The 22648-nt window shown below is 43.5% G+C and overlaps 1 protein-coding gene across 15 annotated transcripts in view; it reads right to left on the minus strand.

Moving 5' to 3' along the window:
- Positions 1 to 1649, minus strand: part of TCF7L2 (transcription factor 7 like 2) — a 182482-nt gene extending 180833 nt beyond the window's left edge. For 10 of the 15 annotated variants that reach the window (XM_075504523.1, XM_075504521.1, XM_075504535.1 and 7 more), the window contains exons 1-3: positions 812 to 1649; positions 406 to 472; positions 86 to 210 (exon numbers count right to left, since the gene is read on the minus strand). In XM_075504523.1, the coding sequence (XP_075360638.1) occupies positions 86 to 210; positions 406 to 472; positions 812 to 1000 (381 nt within the window). In that variant the 5' untranslated portion in view covers positions 1001 to 1649. The remainder of the gene's footprint in view (positions 1 to 85; positions 211 to 405; positions 473 to 811) is intronic. The other 5 variants (XM_075504534.1, XM_075504533.1, XM_075504529.1 and 2 more) reach the window with 1 other exon arrangement.
- Positions 1650 to 22648: the final 20999 nt, after the last annotated feature.

Here is a 22648-nt window from a genome sequence, read left to right on the forward strand (position 1 = left end):
GAGCGGGGGCTACGGGGAGCGCGGCGGCGGCGGGAGCTGGGGGGAAGGGGAGGAGAGGAAAGGAGGGGGAAAAAAAGGCACTTACCGTTCTCGCCGTCGGAGAGAGCGATCCATTGGGCAGATACGGGCTGCTGAGGTCGGGGATCATTATAAAGGGATAACCCGGGTATGGTGGGCCCTTAAACAACCCTCCATCTTGCCTCTTCGCAGCTAACATGGCGGGGGAGACACGAGCGGGAGCGGGGAAGGAAGGGGGCAACAGGGGGGAGAGAAGGGAGGAGAGGGGGGGAAAGGAAAACTTTTTTTAGAAAGTGTCCCAAAAAGAGGAGCCGGGCGCCCGGCGGAGGGGCGGCGGGCGGTGCGGGGCGGGCGGGCGGCGGTGCCGGCCGGGCCCGCCGTACTCACCTTCCTCTAAACTTTCCCGGGATTTATCTCTGAAAGTTTCGGACCGAGGCGGGGGCCGCCGCTCCGCCTGGGAGCGAGCCGGGGGTCGGCGTGGGGCAGTTGGGGATGGGGGTGGTTGGGGTTGTTTTTTTTTTTGGGGGGGGGGGGGGGGGGGAGAAGGGAAGAGGGGAGGAATAAGAGGCGAAGAAGAAGGGAAAGGTGCGGGGAGAAGGTGGAAGGAGAAACAAACAGAACAAAACAGAAGGCATCGTTACAAGTTGGTGCCGCGGAGGAAAGTTGGGCGCCGGCGGGAGCGGGACCCGGCGCGGCGCCCCCGGCCCCGGCCCCGGCCGCGGCCCCGGCGAGGCAGCGCGGCCCCCGCCCGCCCGCCGCCCCGAAACGGCCCCGCGGGGGGCTTCCCCCGTACCTCCGAGTCTGAGGAGCTGTTTTGATTCGTTTCTGATTCATTGACGAGAGACGACTTGACATCAGCTAAATCCCTCTCCGCCGAGGAGTTCTCGGAGATCTTCTCCTCCTGCTCCCCTTCGTCTTTGAAAGAGATCAGTTCATCGTTGGCGCCCAGGTCGTCCCCTCCACCGCCGTTCAGCTGCGGCATTTTCCTCCTGGCTCACCCCACCAGCAGCAATTTTGCAAAAAGGGGAAGGGGGGGAAAAAAAAAAGAAAAAAAAAAAAAAGAGGGGAATGGGGGGGAAAAAAGGAAAAAAGAAGAGGGGAGGGGGGGGAAAGTTTGCACCAAAAAAAGAAGAGTCCAAGGTGAAAGTTTCTTTTTTTTCCCCTTCTCTTTCCTCCTGGGGAGGGGAAAAGAGGGAGGAGGAGGGGAGGGAAATGTCTCTTCTTTGCTCCTTTGCACCAGTGACTTTAGGCTTCTTCCTTTCCTTCTTCGGGATTTTCTCTTTCTTTCTTCCAGGGAGCTGGTCGGCGTGCACTGCGCGCACACGCACTCACACCCGCCCACGCACTCACGAAAAAATTAATAATAATAAAAAATATATAGACGGGGGGGAGGGGGGGTGTAGGGGGGGGGGGAAATGCAACAAACAAACCCAAGAAGTCAGCTGTAACGGGGGGGCAGCCGCCGCGGATATTGGGAGCCTGTGCCGCTCGGGTTTGAGTGAGTTGAAGTTGGACTGAGAGCTTTTCAGTTCAAAGGCGGCGCTGATTGACAGATAGAAAAAGGGGGATCGAAATCCGGAGGAACGGAGAAGTCTGGGATCCGGGATTATTGACAGGGAGCGAGAAACACACCAGGCACTTAATGAGATGCAGGAGGGGGCGGGGGCTCCCCGGTGACGTCTGCATAAATAAACAGGTCTGGGGCGCGGGAGGGGGAGGAGGAGGAGGAGGAGGAGGAGGAGGAGGGTGGGGGAAGTAGGAAACTAACAATGATCCTTTTTGGCATGGGAGCGGGAGGGGAGGGGAGGGCAGCGGGCTGCGGGGGCGCGGGGGGGCCGCCGCCGGGGGGGGCCGGGACACAAAACCGGGGGGGGGGGCAGAAAAAAATTAAAATTTAAAAAAAATTGCACTGGAGCCCAGCGCTGCAGGACGGGGGGAGTGAGGGGGAAAGCACCCACCGAGTGCCCCTGCCTCCGCTCCTTGGAAAGCACTAACTTTTACATACTGAGCTTTAATAAACATATCATCTCCATGCAGTCCGGATTCTCCTGAAGGTTGTGTGCCCTTATTATTTGTGTGCATGTGACTACAGGGTGGTGGGGTTTTTTAAACCGTTAACATTTTTCTTGCCACTCGTTGGAGGTAAGAAACTCCAATCATAATAAACACTATAATATAGTAAAAGCCTTTTTTTAAGCAGCACTTGCTCCTTGCATTTATGATGGTTATAACACGCAGGATGAAAATGTGCGAGATCACTCGCTGAAGATCAGATATTTCCAAATTATCTTACAGTAAGGCATAATATTTTTTGGTCCTTGATGTAAAAAAAAAAAAAAAAAAAAAAAGAGGAGGAAAAGGAATGTGACTGCTAAGAAGTTAATTAGCATGGCAGGACGGAGAATCAAGGACTCCCAGACTTCAGACGTGAAAAGTTGTGGTGGTGGCGTAAACATCGCGCTGGGGGAAATCAAAGCGAAAGTGGGCTGGACCCGCAGCGGGGGGAGCCGAGGGCCGGCCCCGGCCCCCCCGGGCAAGGGGTCCCCGCAGGCTGCGGGGAGCGGAGCCGCCGGCCCGGGCGGGGGCTGCTTCGCCCCGGGGTTTTGAGACGGCGTTTCTGTGGAGTCACTGGGCAGAGCTCTGCCTGCACGGCAACAAAATGGGGAGCAGAATAATGCAGATGCAAGAAATGGCATCTGTTACCCGAATATAATGTGGTGAGGGGAAGGGGAAAACAAATTGATCTTCCAGCAGTGACAAATTGTAACAATGGACGAGTCAATTGGAAACTTTAACATGGGCGAGGAACAAAAGGAGGGGAGCGGGGCGGGGGGGGGGGAGACAGTAATTTCAATGGGAATTAGTAAATTGCCTAATGGAAATGGTGTTAGAAAGCAAGGGACAGGCTGTACTAAATAATCCAAACATTCCTCCAGAAATCTAACCTGCTGCTCATACTAAGGGCCATTCAGCACACAGGGTTTCCAAAACAAAGCCAATTTGTCATGCAATATTTAGAGAGTTTGGGGGTTTCAGCTAAACTGTCTTCTATAAAAAGAATAATAAAAATAATAATACAGAGATCGACAAGGCTAACACGAATTCTCAGGCATTAAAAAGTTCACATAGAAATTTGCATACTAAAGGGAAAGATGCAGACAAAATAGAAATAAAAAAATCACTGCAACTTACAACTTTAATATTAATCAGTAAAGCAGAAGTAGAGTGAAAGGAAGCATGAAAAGAAGTAAAACAAATGTGTACATTTAATCAGACAGGATTGCATAGGACACAAAGAACAGGGCTAATTAGTCTCAGCAGGTAGGGACTAACCTTCAGACTTCATAAATAAATAAGTCTGTGAACAATGTCTAAGTGGGAATATGGAGACAGAAAAGGGATTATTTCAAGACACCAAGTAAAAACATGAAGAATGAAATACTTCACTGTTAACTCAATGTACAAATGCATGGAACAGTTTCTTTTTCCACTGGTCTTTTGACTAACTTGCTTTTTACTTTCAGAGATTTTACTAAATAACTGTCTGTGGGCATGCACACTCCTCATTTGCCCCTGATTATGTACTTGCTGTCTTTGCTGACTAGTGCCTTGCAGAGTGACACCTTAACAAATATTCTCCATTTTTGTTTGCCTTTTGATTTTTAAAATGCCTTTATATCCCAGAACAATATGAGATTAGAAATACAAATGTGACAGACTCCTATTTACTTTGCAGGGCCATGTGTTATAATTTGATCCAAATGAACAAAAACAGTTGCACAGTTTTGTTTTGTTTTCCAAAGATCTTTTTACAATCTGCTGTGTTGTTTTTTGGTTTTTTTTAAACAAGTACACTTTTGCTTCAGTCCCCATGTAGTTGCTAACTCCTTATTAAGTATCATCAAAAGTTGTTGTACAACACAGGCCCAGTCCTTGCCCAAAGCTGATTGCAGAAGAAGGGCCTGATTCTGCAGAGCCTCACACGTGTGAGTAACATTTCTGACAGACTGTTCGTGAGGGCGATGATACACCTGGACTACTCACGCAAGTAATGTTACTCACGTGAGTAAATGTCGATAGAAGGGAGCTCGGCGTTGTTTGCCCCAATGCCACGTGGTGGTCCTAGGTTGGCTCTGGTGGCTTCTGGCTGGAAGGCCGAGGGGCTGTGCCCCAGCTGTGGAAGGCGTTGCCCATGCATGTTTGCACAGCTGGAATCAGAGGAGCTCCAGGAAGGGCTGTGAAACTGCTTTCTAGCTTTCATGGCAACATCAGGTTCTTCCTATTGCAAACTTCTAGGGTTTTGTTTTCAAACTACAGCTTATAACTAGTAGTCCAGGTATTGTTGATGATTACTAACCGACATGGTTTAATTAAGATAGTACGAGTCACTTAGTATAGCTTATGCGTCTTATGTGTATTATTTTCCTTTATGTAACAATTCTTGTTTCACGCAGGCAAGTGAGAGCTCTCCAGGGGTCAATAGCACCTGTTGAGTAGTGGGTTCTCAGGTGGTACCTTAGATTAAAAAAAAGTATAGCGTTTAACAATGAAAGAAATACAATATTAGAAAAAAGTCAAGCTAATCCACTGCATGAAACATGATGTATTGTTTGGATACCCGATTTTAAGTAACAGCTGGTGAGACAAAGCCAGGCGCTCCAAGTCCAGTCTTCAAGAGATGTTGGCTTTCTTGTCAAAGCTGACCTCTAGCACAGATGAAGAAGTGAAACTGCCTCTGTCCAAGCTTTTGTAACTCTTACAGCTTGGTACAATGTACCAAATGCTGAGCAATGGGTTTTGGTTACCAACAGTAGTGTCACCATTTTACACTTCGGCACAACATTTTGGTGCCAAGAATCCTGCAGAGTCTCACGAACAGCAATGGTGAAAAAGCATGTGAGGTTCGCCTGCCAGTTCACATTGCAGTGAACTGAAGAGGGAAGAGGTTGACCAGGGCCAGCCAAGGAAATTTATTGTTTTATGAAAAATTCTTTGCAATCTTTAATATCTCACCAGAGGCCCAAGTCTATATTGGAGAAATATGGTCTGCTAACTGCCAGCTGGATCTCCTGGCTAATGTTTACATATCTGGGGTGAGTAATCCATTTTCATGGTCTTCTCCAAAAGGTCCCAATGTAGGTTGCAATGTGTAAAATCCAAGTTATTTATTTTGGAAAGATAAAAGGACCTTGGTTGACCAGGCTGGGATTTGAGTCTACAGCTCAAAGGAGTCTGTATGTTTACAAACAATCTTGGATCATTAAATCCGCTCTGAATGTCAAAAAAGATTTCAATATTGAAAAAGTTCCAATAACACGAAGAAAACACATCTGCCCAGAGCCTTACCAGTACTGGCTTTTCCAAAGTTAGCAAAGAGGGGAATTTTTTCTAGGGCAGACAAGATGACAGCGTGAAAACACAGAAGCCACGGCTCCTTTCTGCAGTCATTTGCATTGACCAAAACAAGCACACGTGAAAATTCAAGAAAGCTATCAGATGGGAAAACATCAACAAACAACCAGATCGTGGTGCTACTGCTAGATTTCTTTGTGGCTTTAGATTTCGCATGTACTGACCAGGTCACGGTGTGTTGTTTGAGCAATAGGTGTGGGCTTTCTATCTGCACTTGATGGAGAAACATTGAAAAATTAGGTACCAAAAAACCTTGTGCATTGTTTTCAACCTCATAACACAGCCTGATGTCTTTCAATCCATGCTCTGCTTCCCAAGTCATGGCTGTGGCTCAGTAGGAACATGCTTCCCTTTTAGCACCTAAACCACAGCTGTACCTCTTGCTTTTGTAAGGGATAATTCTGTCTAATAATAAAATAGTTAATGGGTAGAAATATGCATTCATGCAGGGATTATTCACACTTTATCATGAGGTGATATCAAGCACTATAGGAGTGAATGACAAGAAATAGGCTTCTGAAATACGGAGTCCTCCATAAATATACCATTTTTATTGACAACATGTCTTTTAACCCTAATAGTAATGGAAGAAATCCAATAAATGAAACATTTACTGCATAACTTGCCTTATTTTCGGGTGGTGTCTGATTCCTTTCTAGCTGTCTCTAGAAGATGTTTTTAGCCTAATTTGCTCCCTAGAAATTTCACTCACTAGAGTTATACATCTATGACGTTTTATTGCCTGAAGCCAAGTCTGAATAAGAACTTTCTTAAGATATACTTATCCTAATGCCACTCTACAAGAACTGGGCTGCTTTAGTTTGATTTATTTGTGCAACAGAGATATATGTGCACCTATATAGCTGGCCATTGCCTCAGACTGGATCTAATATTCCAAACAGAAACAAATAAATAAAACCAGCAAGTTTAGCCATGTTTAGTCATAAATAGACACTCTTAAACTAATCACACTTAGATTTGTATTTATACGTCTCTGTTTTTCAAACCAACCAAAACAGTAGTCCATTACATTTACAAAATACTCTCATTTCACAGGAAAGGGCTTGAGTGTAGGTGTCTCTGTGTGTATGCTTACAGGCAAACATCAAACACTAGCCAGATGCAGTATGCTTCTGCTATCTAAGAAATACAAGATGGCATTTAAGGAGCAGGAGCATGGAGGTCACTGGCTGAGATTGCAGACCACAGCTTGGCTGGTTGCCTGTGCTCTTCTACCTGTTGCCTTTGGCACCTACTTGGGCAGTGCGTGCTTTGGAGCAAAGGCCCTCTTTTTGCTCAGTGGCTTTGCTTGGATACTGGCCCCTAAACAAAGTTTGTGGACGGTATGGTGATACAGATAATAAAACTATAATAATTTGGCTTGCACTAATGCAGCGTCAGTGAGGGTGGTCTTGTAGGTGAGCTGTGGCTGAGAGCAGATGGCGGTAAGCAACGAACCTAGCAAGCTTTAAGCCACGAGCATACCCTCAGCTAGAAGTGACTGCCCTTTCAACTGACACACAGTAATTAGCTGTGTATGCATTTGTAGTCTGTTGCAATACGAGGTAAAAGGGATTAGTTTTGCAATGGTCTAGGAACATGAACATGTGCCAGCTGCATTCCAGCTGTAGCGGTTCTGGCTGATGGATGGCAGTAGTCAGCACACGGGTAGTAACTTCTTAAAACAATCTAGTTTAACAACATAGGATTATCTGATCATACCATACAATCACAGAAACAGTCCTGTTGGAAGGGACGTGAAGACATCCCTAGTCCAGCCTCCTGCTCAAAGCAGGTTTAGCTCTGAATTCAGACCCATTTGTTTAGGGTTTTGTCCAGTCAGGTTTCAGAAACCTCCAAGGACAGAGATGAGACAACTAGGAGTTAGGACTTTGCATTTGTTCTTGTTGAATTTCATGATGTTCCTGTTGACCCATTCTTCCAGCCTCTCTAGGTCCCTCTGGATGGCAGCCCTGCCCTTGAGCATGTCAACTGGTCCTTCCAATTTGGTGTCATCTGCAAATGTGATGAGACCTCCTCCAGGTCATTGATGCAAATGTCAAAGAGGACAGGTCCCAGGACAGGCCCCTTTAGTACTCCACCTGCTACTGACAACCAGGGGTTCAACCCATTAACTACTGTCCCTTGAGCTTGGTCATCCAAACAGCCTTTTACGCATCTAGTTGTCTACCCATTCAGACTGTAATGTCCTAACTTGGATGCTAAAGTCTGCTCTCCTGAAGCCTCAGGTTTGTGCTCCACTGCTTGTCTTCTTCACTCCCATCAGGATCGCGAGCTCCTTCTAGTCACTACAGCCAAGGCTGCTGTTGATTATCACGTCCCTGTCCAATTCTTCCTTGTTTGTGAGTAGCAGGTCCAGGAGACCGTCACCCACCCTTTGGCCATACACCATCTGTGTTAAGAAGTTTTCCTCAACACACTCCAGAGACCTTCTGAACCTGTTGCATCCCACTGTCTTGTTCTTCCAGCTGAAGTCAGGGAGGTTAAATTCTCCCAATAGCACCGTGGACTGTGATCTGGAGACTCCTAATTGCTTAAAGACTTGATTGACTTTGTCACCCTAATCAGGTGATCTGTAACAAGCCCATCACAGTGTTACCCTTACTGGCTTATCCTCTGATTTTGACCCACAAGCTCCCAAACAGCCTGTCTCCTGTTCCCATACATTTGTGCTGCTCCTTCATAGAGAAGCTACACCCCCTGCTTTTCTTCCCTGCCTGTCTTTCCTAAAGAGCCTATATCTGTCCATCACAGACCTCCAATCATAGGAATGATCCCGCCACGTCCCAACTGAGCTATCCTCAGATCACGAGCAAGTCCGTGCATTCCCTTGTGTCCCAGTTTTTCTCCAAATCAATCCAGTTAGATTTCGTGCTCTTCAGTGCACCACTGTTTCTTGCCCCATGTTTTTCTGTCCTGAATACCTCAGCTCTTCAGAGCAGCTTATGGCCACCATCATAACGCAGTCAGTAAGGGTGACAATGGAGGCTGACCAAGAGAACGTCATTCTGGGCTAAGACAGGAAGTTTTAATTTAGGCTAGGAAGTGAATGAGTACTGTGCTTCCTGCAAGGCCAGAGTTAGACACCCAGCTCAGACCCCAGCCAGGTCTGCAGGCTGGCAGCCGCACTTCCACAAGAAGTGCACTCCTCCCGGGGGCGACCGAAGGCTCGAACACAGATTTTCATCTTACAGAAAACTACAGGAACGTGTGGTTTCTTTTCTCCATGGAAGCAGTTGTTACCAGTATTTTGCACAGAGCCACCACTATGCCACTGCATGTGCAAACAAGCTCCTGACACTGGAAGTTTACAATCATATTAATTAATAGTTGATCTATTAAAGCATAAACAAAGTAAAAAGGTTCTCAGGAAAATCCTTCTTAACTTTTCCTTGAAAGTATTTTAATAGCTTGACCAGGCCATTTATAATAGAGACATTTACTGTATTTTACTGTTTCCCAATGAATCATTTTCTTTTTAATAATTCTGCTTTAAAGGTTGTTTTGGTCTTTCCTTTCCTTTTCTTCTTCCAGCTCCTGAAGCGCATGTCTTCCTTTTTCTCCTTCTCATTTGGCAAAGGCCTCCCAACTACATCAAGCAGTTTCAAGTCAGCCAAGGAGGTAGACAGAGTCCTGCTGAAGGAGCAGAGCAGTCTCTCTCTCTTTGTAAAATATGCTGCCATTTATCAACAGACAGAGGTTTTTCTTGCAACAAGGAATCTGAGCTAGTGCATACCAAAAGAGTGGCACTGGAGACTTTGTGGTTGGCTGTTGTTTCAGGCACATGCTGTCTTTACATAGCCTGAGGGCATAAATAAGCAGACAGGAGGGAATGGACAGACCTTCCTACAGTACAATTAGGTGACAATGAGCTATCCGAAACAATCAGGGTAGTAGCAACATCAAGTGCTCTCCCTACGTCTCAGGAGTCCTCCCAAGATTTATTGCATCAGAGGCTCTGTCTGCTGCTGGTGCTTCTAGATAGCGTCTCTGGAGAGGCGCAGTTGGCAGCCGCATGGGAACAGGGTCCTTTCTGGGAAACTTATTGCAGCCTGAAGTATTGCAATTAGCTCCAGTAGAGCTGACGTCTGAGCTCCCTGTCCTTACTTAATTCAGGATCCCTAGAAACATGAAATAGAAGAGATGGACCTGCAAGCACTACGGGGAGGCGTGTGTAGGGGGGATAATTTACAGGAGTAATTCCAAACATCCTTCATCTACTAGACTGGGAAAAGAAGAGGCGATAGGTCTCAGGACATTTCTGCTCTGGTTCTTCAAGCCAGTCTTTCTCGGCTTACTTTCTCCTTCAGAAAGCATGCCTCTGCCAAAGGGAAGCCAGGGAGCTGCTCTCCTCCTCTTCTGCCTTGGCCCTCTGGATCTATTAGCTCCTTTCAAGGATCCTGATCCTACAGAGCTCTGTTTTGCAGGTGTGAGCTTCCTGACCAGAATCTGACCAGAAAGGAGGTTACAATTTCAAACCAAAGGGAAAATATAAAAATAAGATCGTGATCAGCACCTGTCTCACAGAAAATGCACCGTGTTTGGATTTCAAGGCATTTGGTAGATGTAAAACTCCATCGGAGACTTTTCTTTCTAATTAGGGAGGCACAAAGGGCAAGGGTGGGTCCTGCATTCACAAAAAGAAACGTATTTTGTCTGCTATTTTACCTGAGGCACAGGTCTATCACAGACACCCGCTCCATTCACCCTTTTTACAACAACTCATGGTTGTACAAGAACCACTGTAACTCTTTAGGCAACAGCACCCTTAGGACATCTCCTGCGTCTGTGGGAAGACATAATCTGGCATTCAAGGCACTGTGGTAGAATTGGCATCTCCACTACTTGCCTGAGGCACCATCTTCTCTCTCCACCTAGCCAGCCTTCTTAGCTTAGCCTCCTTCTCAAAGGCAGGGAGCTGAGGCAGTAATTTTGCTAAAGAGGGCTGCAGAAGAAAGCAGCATTCACATAAATCAGAATAACACTGGTTTCTAGATTCCTTTGGTGGCCCAGACTAAAGAACTGTGCACATTGTTATCAATAGACACGTGTCCTCTGGCTCGTTCTCTTTGTCCCTCTGACCTAAAGCAATCTATGTCCAGGCAGGAGTGGAGAGCATGGCTAAAATAGTACATGCAGCCCATTTTGCATACTTTCCTGTGGCATTAGAGCTACATGATTTATGACTGAAACATTGACTGTTGCAGTACAGGACAATTACAGGAAAGTTGGTAAGGCAGCAGTGTACCGTCTTGTAGGAATATGAAATTCCTTCCTTCCTCCTGATTTCAGACCTGAAAAGTGGTGAACTCCCACCGCTCCCTTTGGGAGGATAACCGAAAGCTCACAGAATCAGACCTTAAGATGTTCCTGTCTGGACAAATAAGTGCTGTCGTCAATGTCCATCTATAGCCACCTCAGGACATGCAGAGAGCTTCTACTGTGCCTCAAGTACCTGACATACCCAGAAATCCTGTTGCACCAATTAGGTCATGTGTGCATGAATCTGTTACCAAAATCCATGAGGCTCTTTCTGTGCACAAAGCTAGATGTTTATGTTTGAAAACGCATATAATACGCTCGTTTGGCAAGGACTGTCTATTTTTACTAAGCGTATGTACAATGTTTAGCAGAAAATAGCAATGTTAGTTTTGATTTAACACAAAAAAATTTTACGAATGTGGTTTTTTTCTGCAAGCAGATGTTATTTGGATCTAAGCACTACTTTAATACAAATAAATAAAAGTAGGATTTTTAGGAGGCTATTATGATCTTCAGCTCTGAGGTCCTGTATTACAGAGGTCATTGAATTTCAACAAGTGGCTTCTGACTCGAGTCTGTCATTTCTAGCTGAGCTACAGTATTTAATTTAGAAAGACATCTGGCCTGGTTTTAAAGATTTCAAGTCAGAAACCCCTTCCCACTGTAGGCAAATTTTGTTCCAGCGGTTGTTTGTTACCCTCTCTGGGGGAAAAAAAAGCTAAAAAAAAAAAGCACCACACTTCTATTTCAAACTCATCTTCCTCTAGTTCCAGCCACATAATATTATAAAAGGTACCATCTTGTATTGCCCTTTTATCACCAGTGGCTTTCACTCCTTTTCCTGCAATTCTGTTGTCTGTGACTGAACAGGTCCTCACGTCTTCAGGTTCACCACCCTGGCATCAGCAGGACACAACTGGCAGAGGGCTCTGCTTGTGTTTTGAGGATTGCAGGATAAGGCAGTGAAAACAGAGTAACTTGAAGATCATCTGCAACAGTAACATGTCAGAGAATATTTTGTCTCACCCGGCTTTAAGCTGGCCATCTGAGTGTCCTGTATAGTTAATAAAGAGGCCCAAACAGTGACTCATCCTGGCTAGCTAAAATATCTCCATCGTGCAATGACTCCCCTCGCTACAGTACCTGTCTGCTCCATTGACTGCAGCCAGTGCCGAAAGGACTGGCATAGACTACGCATCAAAGTTTTACATCCCTAAGAGCTGAACCCCAATTATAATGAAGATACTTTATGGAAGGAAAAAACTATGAGCTGACAACAGAAACAGGGTCTTTGTATGCCCTAAATTTATTGTCTGGAGTATTAAGCCAGTTTACAGTACACTCCTGTTTGTATTCCCTAGTTGAAATCTTGACCATAAAGACCGTAAAGGACAGACATTTCCATTTTTTAATAAAGAAAGCACAGAGACTTTGAGCGACAGATATCCAGGAACTGTGGTTTTAAGGGAAATGCCAAGATTGTGACATTGGGGATACAGTCTCTGGAACTGGCACCAACATTAATTCAAGAGAATATGTGATATTCTACTATAACGTTGACCAGAACTCTTAAAAGTTTCTGTAAAATCCTTCTGGATTTGTTTCTCATAACAACACAGAGCGCCCTTGTTTTGTTTTACTTTCTAAAAGATTTATTATGCTTGTTTTTCATCAGAGAGATACGTGAAGTTTAACTTTGCCTAGTTTTGTTGGCTGACAATCTCACCTCTTTTATCTTGGCTTCTTGGAGAAAAGTGGCTCACCTCATCATGCTGTAACATTTGTAACCATAGATCAACTTCAGCTGAATATGGTAGGAGATTGAGAGATCAACAATATTTACATCCTCCAACTTAATGACTATAAGAGAGGTCCAAATTAGCACCCAGCAGAGGGAAGGTCCGCAGGGAGAGGGCAGCACGGGTGTCAGAGAGCAGAGAGCCTGTGCGGGGAAGGTGCACGGAGAGCAGACTGCCCGAGTCCCGCTGCTCACCACGCTGCTTGTTCAGTGTTATTACCACCATCGTCACACAGACGTTATAGTGTGAACCCCTTCTCCCACTCACAAATATCAAATCCTTTTCCTTTTCCAGCTGAGATCATATCATATGCCTTGCAGTTGCAGCCACTGGAAGAATTATGTTAGAAAAAAAAATGCCCATATTGTTGACTGCCTTTAGCTTTTCTTTTACTCTTAATTTTATCTTACTCTCATCAGCTGCATTCCTCAAAAATGGAAATAAACACATTCAGACCCACCATCCTCCCACAGACTACCAGTGGTCTACTATGCAGAGTCTGGGAATCTCTGTGCTGGAGTTCATCTTGGAGTCTGTAGCGGTTTGACCTGAGGATTGTAAGGGATTTTTTTTTACAGCTTTTAAAGGCTTAACTAGAATGTCCCAATTTACTCCAAATTGCCAGTGTAGATGAGGTAGTGATACTTAGCCTGTTGTAACACACGCTTCAGCAAGACCAGCTAGTACATCGTAAAGCACCACTTGCCTTATCTGCGCTGGAACAAGTCGCTCTGAATGCACTAACTATTCTAACAAAAATAGTCCACACAATCTCAGAATGCGCAGGGGGAACTCTCACACATTGTAATGGAAGGGCACAGGGGCTGAAACTTTGACAGTGATTTAATCTCAACCACACATTTCACAAGGTTATAGTTTAAGAGCAAATAAGCAAAACCAGATGATTTTAACAGTTCCATGAAAAGTAGCTTCCCAATTTGTTCAACTTCTGATCGTCACTTCATGGGCTGTCTTGCTTTTTTTTGTTTAGCACTCCAGTGGCAATGTAGTCTGCTGTGAAAGATAAGACCTATACTAGCGATGCAAACAAGCAGCGAAGAAATAGCTTTGACTACAATTTTTAAGTCTTCTTCACATACCACAAACAAGCACCACAAAAAAAAAAAAAAAAAAAGAAGCCCACAACATCTTCAATGCAGTGATTTTTATATCATCCAAAAAACAGGGAAAAAGCCTGATTGCAGTTTAAAAAGTCTTGGTACTACTGAAAATACAGCAAAAGTTTCCTTGTGAAGCCACACTGTAGGCACAGGCTCAGTGGCTTAATTTGCAAGAAGCCTTCAAATCTCTGTAGATCTCTGTGCCCACTGTTCACACTGACAGATCTATTGCTGCCCAAGAAGAGTGAAGATTAACAGTGCATCTGGAAATACCGTGTCCCAGGCAAAGTTTCTGTCTATGGGGGTGTTCTTGGGAAGACAATGATCCTCTCTGTCCCTTCACTAGCAGCTTTGTAAAGTGGAGGTATTGCTGGTCTGATGGGTGAGGGGTTTGCAGTTTAATTAACTTGTAAGGTCTTAGAAAATGTTTTCAGTCTGTGACCTACAGACTCCTGCTACCTTTACCAATAAAAGGTTAAGGAAAACTCGTTCGCAGATGCAATGTAGCAATCTCTGTGTATGGAAATTCCAAAAGGAGCCATACTTTTCATAGGAAATTTGTAGGGGTCCACAAATCAAAAAAGACTGAAAAAAAGTGGCTTAGAGCTCATCTGTCCAGATTAAAGGAACTACTGAAGACTGAAGTGTAGGTATGTATTAATATATCATGATATTGCAACTAAAGAGCATTATACAGCAGCACAATGTTATAAAATAGTTCTATCCATTTAGTCTCATAGGGGTATAGCAATAAAAACATAAGAAATCAAGCCAGACTGGGCTGTTTACTTTTAGCTCTTGATTTCTGAAAAATGCTTTATTTGTAGTAGGTGGTTGTTAATCTTTTTAACAATTATATCCTTGGAATTTTTAATCAGGGTTGGAAAAGAGCTCCACACGCAGACTTGACTTAAGAGTAATAGCTGTGTATGATGGAGGAAGCACTGAAGTCATGTAGGGCATCTTAATATGAATACATGTATTAGAAAATATTTCAGAGATGTAATGTAGCCCCCAAGTGTAAAACCCATATACACTCTCTCGTCCTTCCTCCCTCCTTCTCTCTCTCTCTTTCACTTATAGTCTCTCCCCACATTTGCTAAAGCTAAAAATAAATCTGCTTGTTGCTAGACCTATATGAAAGCCAAAAAAATTTTTAAAAATTATGAGGTCTAGCACAAGAGCATGAGTGCATTTTGGGGGAGGGAGATAATAGCATTTTTTAATATTGTCAAAAAATACTGGAGGTAGATATCTGTGCAGTTGCTGAGCTTTTGTGTTCTGGGGCTAGGAGACTTGAATATTATTAAGGGATCAGTCGCAAAGTGCATCAATCTGGCATGTACTAGAGCCAGATATCTATTTGCCAGGAACTGAAAAAAAAAAAAAATCTCAGCAGGCTCACAGTTGAAGAATGGTGGACATCGCTTTGATTCAAGAAAGCCCTGGCACAGATATCTTCCTGGATATGGATAACATAATGGACTTTGGGGAACATATTAAGTCACCCCCTCATGACTTGGTAGCAGCTCTGGATGTGAATTATACAACTCTGGATTGATATGTTAAGGACTTAACAATTTCTGTCTGCAGCATTTCCAACCTCTGAGTAAAGTGTTGGGTTCCGTTTTTTTTCTTTCGGTTTGATGGCCAATTGTGCTATGCTATGTAATTCTTTTTCAAAAGCCTGCAAATAAAAGAAAGTATAAATTAAAAAGAAGGTGGGGAGAGTGACGGGGAGTGAGTGTGTGTGATGCACTGCATTTAATGTTCTTCTAGAACAAAGTCACACTTGAAGGCCTGGCTTCTTTATTTATACTGTTTGTTTATAAGATCCAGGAATGCTTGTTTTCAGCATGGAATATTTTTTGCAGTGGCTTCAAATGAAAATATGTATTCACTAAAAACAGAAAATCAACTGGGAGCTCACCACTGCACTGAGAGGCCCATTCAGGCTCACAGCAACCCAGTACCCAAGAGCTCATTAGAGATTCACAAGGAGCAAACTGCTTGATTGTCTGTGCTCTGACTGAGTTTGGGGTGGGTTTCCGGGAATTCAGCTGAAAAATACAGGTGTATGCAACAAATATCTTGTTTTTTTAATACCTGACATCAGTTGGGTACTGATGCTGAATGGCAGGTGTTGGCAGTTAGGGTGAGTGAAGACATTTGAGAGTTTTCCTGGCCCTATTTGTTTTTAGTATCAGAATTTTTTTCTTGATGACAGCACTTGGATTTGATTACTTGAGTTTCATCACGTGTGTTCATAGTTAACATTCTTTATTTCCTTATAAAACCAAAGTGCTTTTATTCTTACTGAGTGTGGTATGCACAAGGCAAAGGAAGGCCATGTTACTTTCTATAGTATCTTTTGTATAAAATAATTTCAACAACTTATAAAGAAAATAGAATGAATAAAGAAGGATTACAGGCTCCACGTGTTGTGTACAATGGGGACAACTTCTTTATATTGCTCTGTGGATAGTTTGCCTTGTATCCCTGACTTCACGGGCCATTATTTCTTATTCATCCCACGCAGACCATCTCTTAGTCATAATTGCATAAAAGATGAAAAATACACTATTTGTTTATGTGACAAAGTAGTGTTAGTAAAATATTGATATATTTTAAACTTAAACCCTTTGTCCTCTTTTCCTCTAACAAAGAACCAGGCTGCCTGTTGGAGCATTGGGAAGTGCGGGCTTGGAGTTGGCATGACATGACAGGACATCTCCCAAACAGAACATCCATCCATGCCCCACAGATCACTGAGTTTCAGAAGCTGTGTTTTTATAGCAACAGCCAAAAAAGCTCTCTTTACAGATGACTTTTCAAAAGAGATGACTGAGATCCTGGGGAAGATACGTGAAGATACTGAAGTGATGATAGGAGCTTCTGCTGGAAATGCAATGGTTCAAAGAATGGCATATTTTTTTGGAGGGAAAAAAGTAGGACTGGAATTATGGGTACAACGAGCGTAGGAGAAGAAATCTTGGCATTTTACATTTTAGGCTGCTCAGCTTCCAGACAGGTGTGATTTACCTGTGATAACTTCCCATCAGCATCAGGGAAAAACCAGTATGATGTGCAAGACAATAATTAAGAGATTTATTCTGCATGATTGCACATGTATCAGTAAAGGGCTCAAAATGATATCATGACCGATTGCAGTTATAACACGCAGCCTATGAGCACTGCGATTGTGTTCACAAAAGCACTGGACAAGCAACTTCCATCACTCACCCCTGGCTGCCATTGTTGGCTGAAAAAATCAGGGAACATCTCTTTTTAAAGCAGTCTCTCATCTTCCGTCACTCCACCTGGTCTCCCTTCTGAAACACCTGGTCTATGGGGATGCAAGCACCAGGAGGGATGTAATGGTCTTTCATGAGAATTCTTTAAGGTTTTCAGGACTAATACCCATAATTTACATGAAGGGAAAAAAGAACTATAATGGATGCTTATAAATTCTGTCAGGAATGAGGAAATCTGTTAGCAGCTGAAAGTAACTACCTGGCATTTCAAAAAGCAGCAGTTTTCTATCTTGTTCTGTCACAGGGTCACTGAAAGTCAGAATCTGAAAGATCTTATCCAAGTAGACTTTCCCCAGCATCCTGGAGCTGTGTGGGCCGAGAGGGATGGTTAGCGAGTCGGATAATCCTGCCCTCCACACATTATGCAGCCAGTGAGAAGGGCAAGCGTTCCAGCGGGAGGGACACTGCCAGGCAGCCTTTGCGGAGGTGGCTTTTCTGGTAATAAGAATGAATCTGAGAATAAAGTGCAGCACCTGCGATAATGAGTCTTTTAAACCATTATGTCTAAACATTCTTCTCAGCTTTCTACAAATATAACGTTTCAGTTTAAGCCAAACAACGCCGTTCAGCACAACATGTCTGAGGAAGAAAGCCATGTATTCTTGCATTTGTCTTTTTTTTTCTCTTTTGGCAGATAATTCCATTTTTTATTTTATTTAAGAACATGTTATGAAAGGGCCAGTCTTTACCATAAAGGAACAAGTCCTGCAAACCTTCACACATGTGATTTTAATAGGTGTAGATATGTGAATAAGGATTAGTAACACTCAGCCCTTGCTTAGCATTAGTGTGTGGGCTCAAGTTATGTTCTTGCTGTGAATTGGCAATGAGACGCAAAGCCTTTCGCCTCTAGGGCTGTGGTTCAAATGCAGCCTGGGTCATTGGTGGCTCTACGCAAAATGAGGGGGCTGTTTCAGTCCAATTTCACCCTCTCCCTGTTAAAAGACAGCAGAAAATTCAAGGTCAGAGTGACCTCAGAGTCTCTCATCTTATTATGAATTGCTATTTTTGACTTACTATGCCATACTATAGAGCCTGGAGACTTCTGCCAAGCGTGGGGCCCGTTACACTAGTTACTGTGAAAACACATGCAGCTCCACTTATTTACAAACAAGAAACAGGGCAGGCAGTGAGTGGAAGAGGGAGACAGGCACAAAGACATGAAGTGGCTTGCCCAGAGGACAGCAGCAATGCCCAGAGAGAGCCCACCTTTCCTGACAACCAGACCACACCGCTTCCTTCTTCACCAGCAGCCGCGGGTAAAACTGTGATGGGAAACGTGTCCTTGGACTTTCGCTTTCCAGCAGGTAGCCTGCATGACTGTCAACCTAGCAGTTTTTATGGTATTTTTTTAGTAAGGTGGGGATAATATAAAACAAAGTGTATGACAGATGAAATGCATTAGCCCCAACAATATTAATGGATGATAATATATACGGTAGATCATTTTATCACACCATTTACATGTAAGTTTGTTTGGTGTATTATCTTTGACACAGTGGAAGATTCATAGATCAAGAGAATTGGTGTAACCCAATTTCATATGTTTTGTTGGATCTTCGAACAAAAGTGGATGCATTTTGAGTATACATTAAGCAAGTGCTGCATGAAGAACTTCCTTACGACACCTGGCACCTACTTTTATGGCTTATTTTGTCAGATTGTTTCTTCTATTCAAAGATTAATTTTCCCACTTGCTGAATTTGTTAAATCTTTGAACATTTCAGCCAACGAAGAGGTTTTCAGATCTGAGTTTTCTCGGGATTAAACACTTTCGTAGCAGAAAAAGCACCACTCAGTCAATACAGACAGACTTGTTTGAAATCTAGCATTTGCTAAACAAAAAAGGTTAAACGTTTTGTAAAGAAAAGTCCAAAATTAAATGTGCCCTGACGTTCAAACATGCCAGCTCTAACTAAATGCATATTGAGCTCATGCACTTATGAAAATGCTATTTTATCCTAATTTTAAATTTAAAGCAAATGTTGGCTTATCATTTATATGATTTGAAATCAAGATATATGCTGTTCCCTAGTGCAGGAGAAAGGTCTTCACAGCTGTAACACCCCTTCCTAAGGAAGAAGACACCATTCTTGCAACAGTTTCTTGGAGGTCAGTCCATTTGCTGTTTCAGGTCAGTGCTCGGCTGGTCATGGAGTGGGAATCTCCATTCAAGTACATCCCCCTGTCCATTGCAGGGCTTCTCCCTAACACGTGCGCATCCTTATGCTAGACTCAGCTTGTCAGTTCACACCATTTTTATCAGTCACTTCCCTTGGCAAATGATAATACAAAGCAAACTTCCCTGGGACTTTCTATGTGCTTAAATTAGAGATGAGGTGTTAGCATCCTCAAAGCGTTCCAAAGCCCAGGTTGTACTGAGTGGCACAGCTGAAAACTAGCACAACTGCAGGATAAACCAAAGCGCCAGATCCAAAATCCCACCGGTGAGGCACACGATCTGGATTAAACCCAAGCTTTGTACTGTGTGCCTAGTATAAACTCCTGCAAGCTAACTCTTGGTTGGCCAGACCTGACGACATCCCAAACCACGACTCAAACACCTACGGGCTTTTGCTAAGTTTTGTAAAGTCCTTTCCCAGTATATTGGGATTTTGGCCATTTTTAAGCTGGAAGCAGGACTGTACTGGAATATACCTGCAGGGTTTTGTTTCTCTGAGGCTTCCAGCACAGTCTGGAACACCTAAAGCCTCAAATACTTATTTGGGACTAGACTCTGCCTGTTCCCAAAGGGTGTTGCGGAGAGCACTGGGGTGGGAAAGGGAGGGTGAGCAGGGCTGGTCATAGGGCTGGTGCCCGATGTGGCAGCGGGAAGACTGGCTGCCCTCCTGACTCGACTCTGCCTCAGGAGCACAAATGAGCCTGCATACGGTTAGGGATAAGCCTCCAAACTTCTTTAAGTTCACTCATTTAAAAAACCCCAAACTTTGAAAATAAAATAAAGCCCAGACAAATGAACAAAAAGGCAAGACAAATTCTTAAAGAAAATGAAAGGAATAAAGGATTTTTAAAGCTATATCCCTGTTACCTTTATTTCTCCTCAATGAAGTGATATTTCTTGATCCTCAAGATCCCCCTTCCTTAATGAGGTAAAACATCAGATTATGAAGAACATTTTTTAATGAGAATTCAGGGACGTTTCTGGGTTGGTTGAGAAGTATGAAAGTATTTAACCTCAGTTCAATGGACTGCCCTTTGTTAACATTTTTCTTCTAGTGCCACTCACATAACTGCCCTTTCACAAGCCCCGTCTCAACCATTTGGTACTTTTAACTTGGTTTTAGCCAGAGGGTGCATTGCAGAATACAAATCAATCATTGGCTTTATTTCTTGTGACTAAAGGATTTCGTAGACTGTATCTTTGTGGAAAGAGCTACCTCTAAGAAAATAGGGCTTAGTGATTAAAATGTGGCCATTTTTCTCTCCGTTCAGCAGTAAAGGGCTAGCAGAAGAAGAGTTCAGAAGACCATTCAGTGAGTGATATGGCATTAACGGTGCAGCACACCTCAGCTCAACTGAGCACATGCATGTGTAAACAATGCTGCTATCAAACACCGTACCTTGTCAAAGATTAAACATGTCTTCAGGGAATGGGAACGGTGCCATGCTAACACCTTAGCAATACAGGCCAAGCGGCAGGACAGTTGGCTTACCCATCAGTTTGTCACAAACCTGTCTAGGAAACATCCTCCTAGAAAGATGAGAGCGTCCCTGTCTTATGTTCCTGTCCATCGGTTGCTCTGGGTAAGCTGCCAGTATACCACTTAATGCCAGTTCTAGCGGTGCTTTTGTCATGTGGACACTTGCCCACTAGGAAATGGATTGAAGCCACCCATGTACTTTAAATATACTATTGTCTGAGCTCCAAGTGCTAATGATAGTTAATCACAGCAAGTCTGACCTGGCCTGGAGTCTTGTAGGAACTGTATCCGTGCTACCCGCTGTTACCTTTGAGTTGGTCTGTCCTATCGCTCAATATATAATATTTGTAGTACACCTTCTTAATGCAAGAGGAATATATTTCTATTTATACATTGCACAAAGGAAGCAGAGCCACAGCTAGAAGAGAGCGTAGCAACACTATTTATGTTTTAACCAAGGAAATTAAGGTGAACCCTATGAAAAAAGCTGATGGGATTTCATTATTCATGTGGGACAGCAGAGACTTATTCCAGAGACTCACATTCAGTCAACTGCATTAAGCTGGATTCCTGGCCATTGGAGAAGGAAGAACAGATACCAGATGCACCTTCGAGCCCATGTTTTGAAGACCTGGCACTTCCAGATCGTCATGCAAAGTTTAGACCAGCACTTTGGACAGTAGGACACAAATTCTCAGGCACAGTGATAAGAAAGTTGGCAACCCATTGGACATGCACTAAACTCTGTCCCTCAGCTGTGGAGCACAGAAGAACTTTTTTAAAGAAAAGGCTTTTCTTATGGGGCTCTTCCCTTGCCAGTCTCCTGATGCCAACATTCATTAACATCCCAGTGCAGACGCACTGTACCTGGTACATCTGGATGCACAGCCAGTGCTCACCCTCCTTGGCCACACCAAAAACACTCAAAAGCAGCCAAGAAAAAAAAGGAGAAAGAATGCCCATTAGGACACAAAATGTAGGAGTTACAGATTCCCATAAAGCAGCACCAAGTTTTGAGGTTGAATCCTTGTGTTTCTATCTCACTTCTTGTTTTACAGACATCAGCACAGACGGATTTGCAACACTTGGCAGGACAGAAGAAGTCAGTAGATTCCTGAACTCCTTAATGTCAGCGTGAGTTTTGCTGCTGGCATTCATGGAGCCAAGATTTCATTCCATTTTAGTACTGGATTAACTGAGGTTCATAAGGTAACACACTTGCAAATAAAGGCAGTGCATTAGCCTCTGTTTTTCTAGGTGTTTTAGTGACACATCTCATGGTCTCAAAGCATTATAGTAGGAATACAAGATTTAGGCCTTGCAGACTTGAAAGAATGCTGTGGCAACAAATGCAGCAATAAGCACAGCTTATAAGAAATGCAAAGCAGGTTAACAATAACTGCTTTTATCAGAGGAGAAGACCATCTGGAAGCATGGGTGAATATCAGCTATTGGAGCTGGAGGTAGTCTTGCAGTCTTGATTGAATATGTACAATACTCTGCTAAGAGGAATTTTAGCGTGACATAAAAAAACTGTATTTTTTGTTCTTCGTTTATTCTGTTGTTTTCCGCTACCCATCTGAACGGCATAATCCAGTTTTTAGTAGTTATGCTGTTTGCTGCCCAGTTCTTTTGTCTAAACCTTAGTAGTGTACAATGAACTCACAAACACACACACGTGCACCCACAAACCAGGCAAAAACCCACAAAGAAAGTTTTAAGTAAGTGTGTCAAGGAAGAAACTGGCCTCACCTCCACCATTCAATCTTCTACTGCTGTGTCTCAAATGATACAAAAAGAGAGACACAAGCTCTCATTCTTATAACCAGCAGAATGCTTCACACAAACAATTTTGAGAAATTTTTGTTCACTTAAGAGTTCTCTCATTTTAGCTGTAAAAAGAAAGGATGGTTTGCTTTTGCCAGTCATGTATGACATTATATTACAGCTCACAACTAGCAGCATGCAGACTCTAGTAGATGCATGGGGAGCAGTTCATTACCATAATGCAAAAGTTTAAGCCATCACAACTTGGCAAA

The sequence above is a fragment of the Mycteria americana genome, chromosome 6 (genome assembly GCF_035582795.1).
Source record: "Mycteria americana isolate JAX WOST 10 ecotype Jacksonville Zoo and Gardens chromosome 6, USCA_MyAme_1.0, whole genome shotgun sequence".
NCBI lineage: Eukaryota > Metazoa > Chordata > Aves > Ciconiiformes > Ciconiidae > Mycteria > Mycteria americana.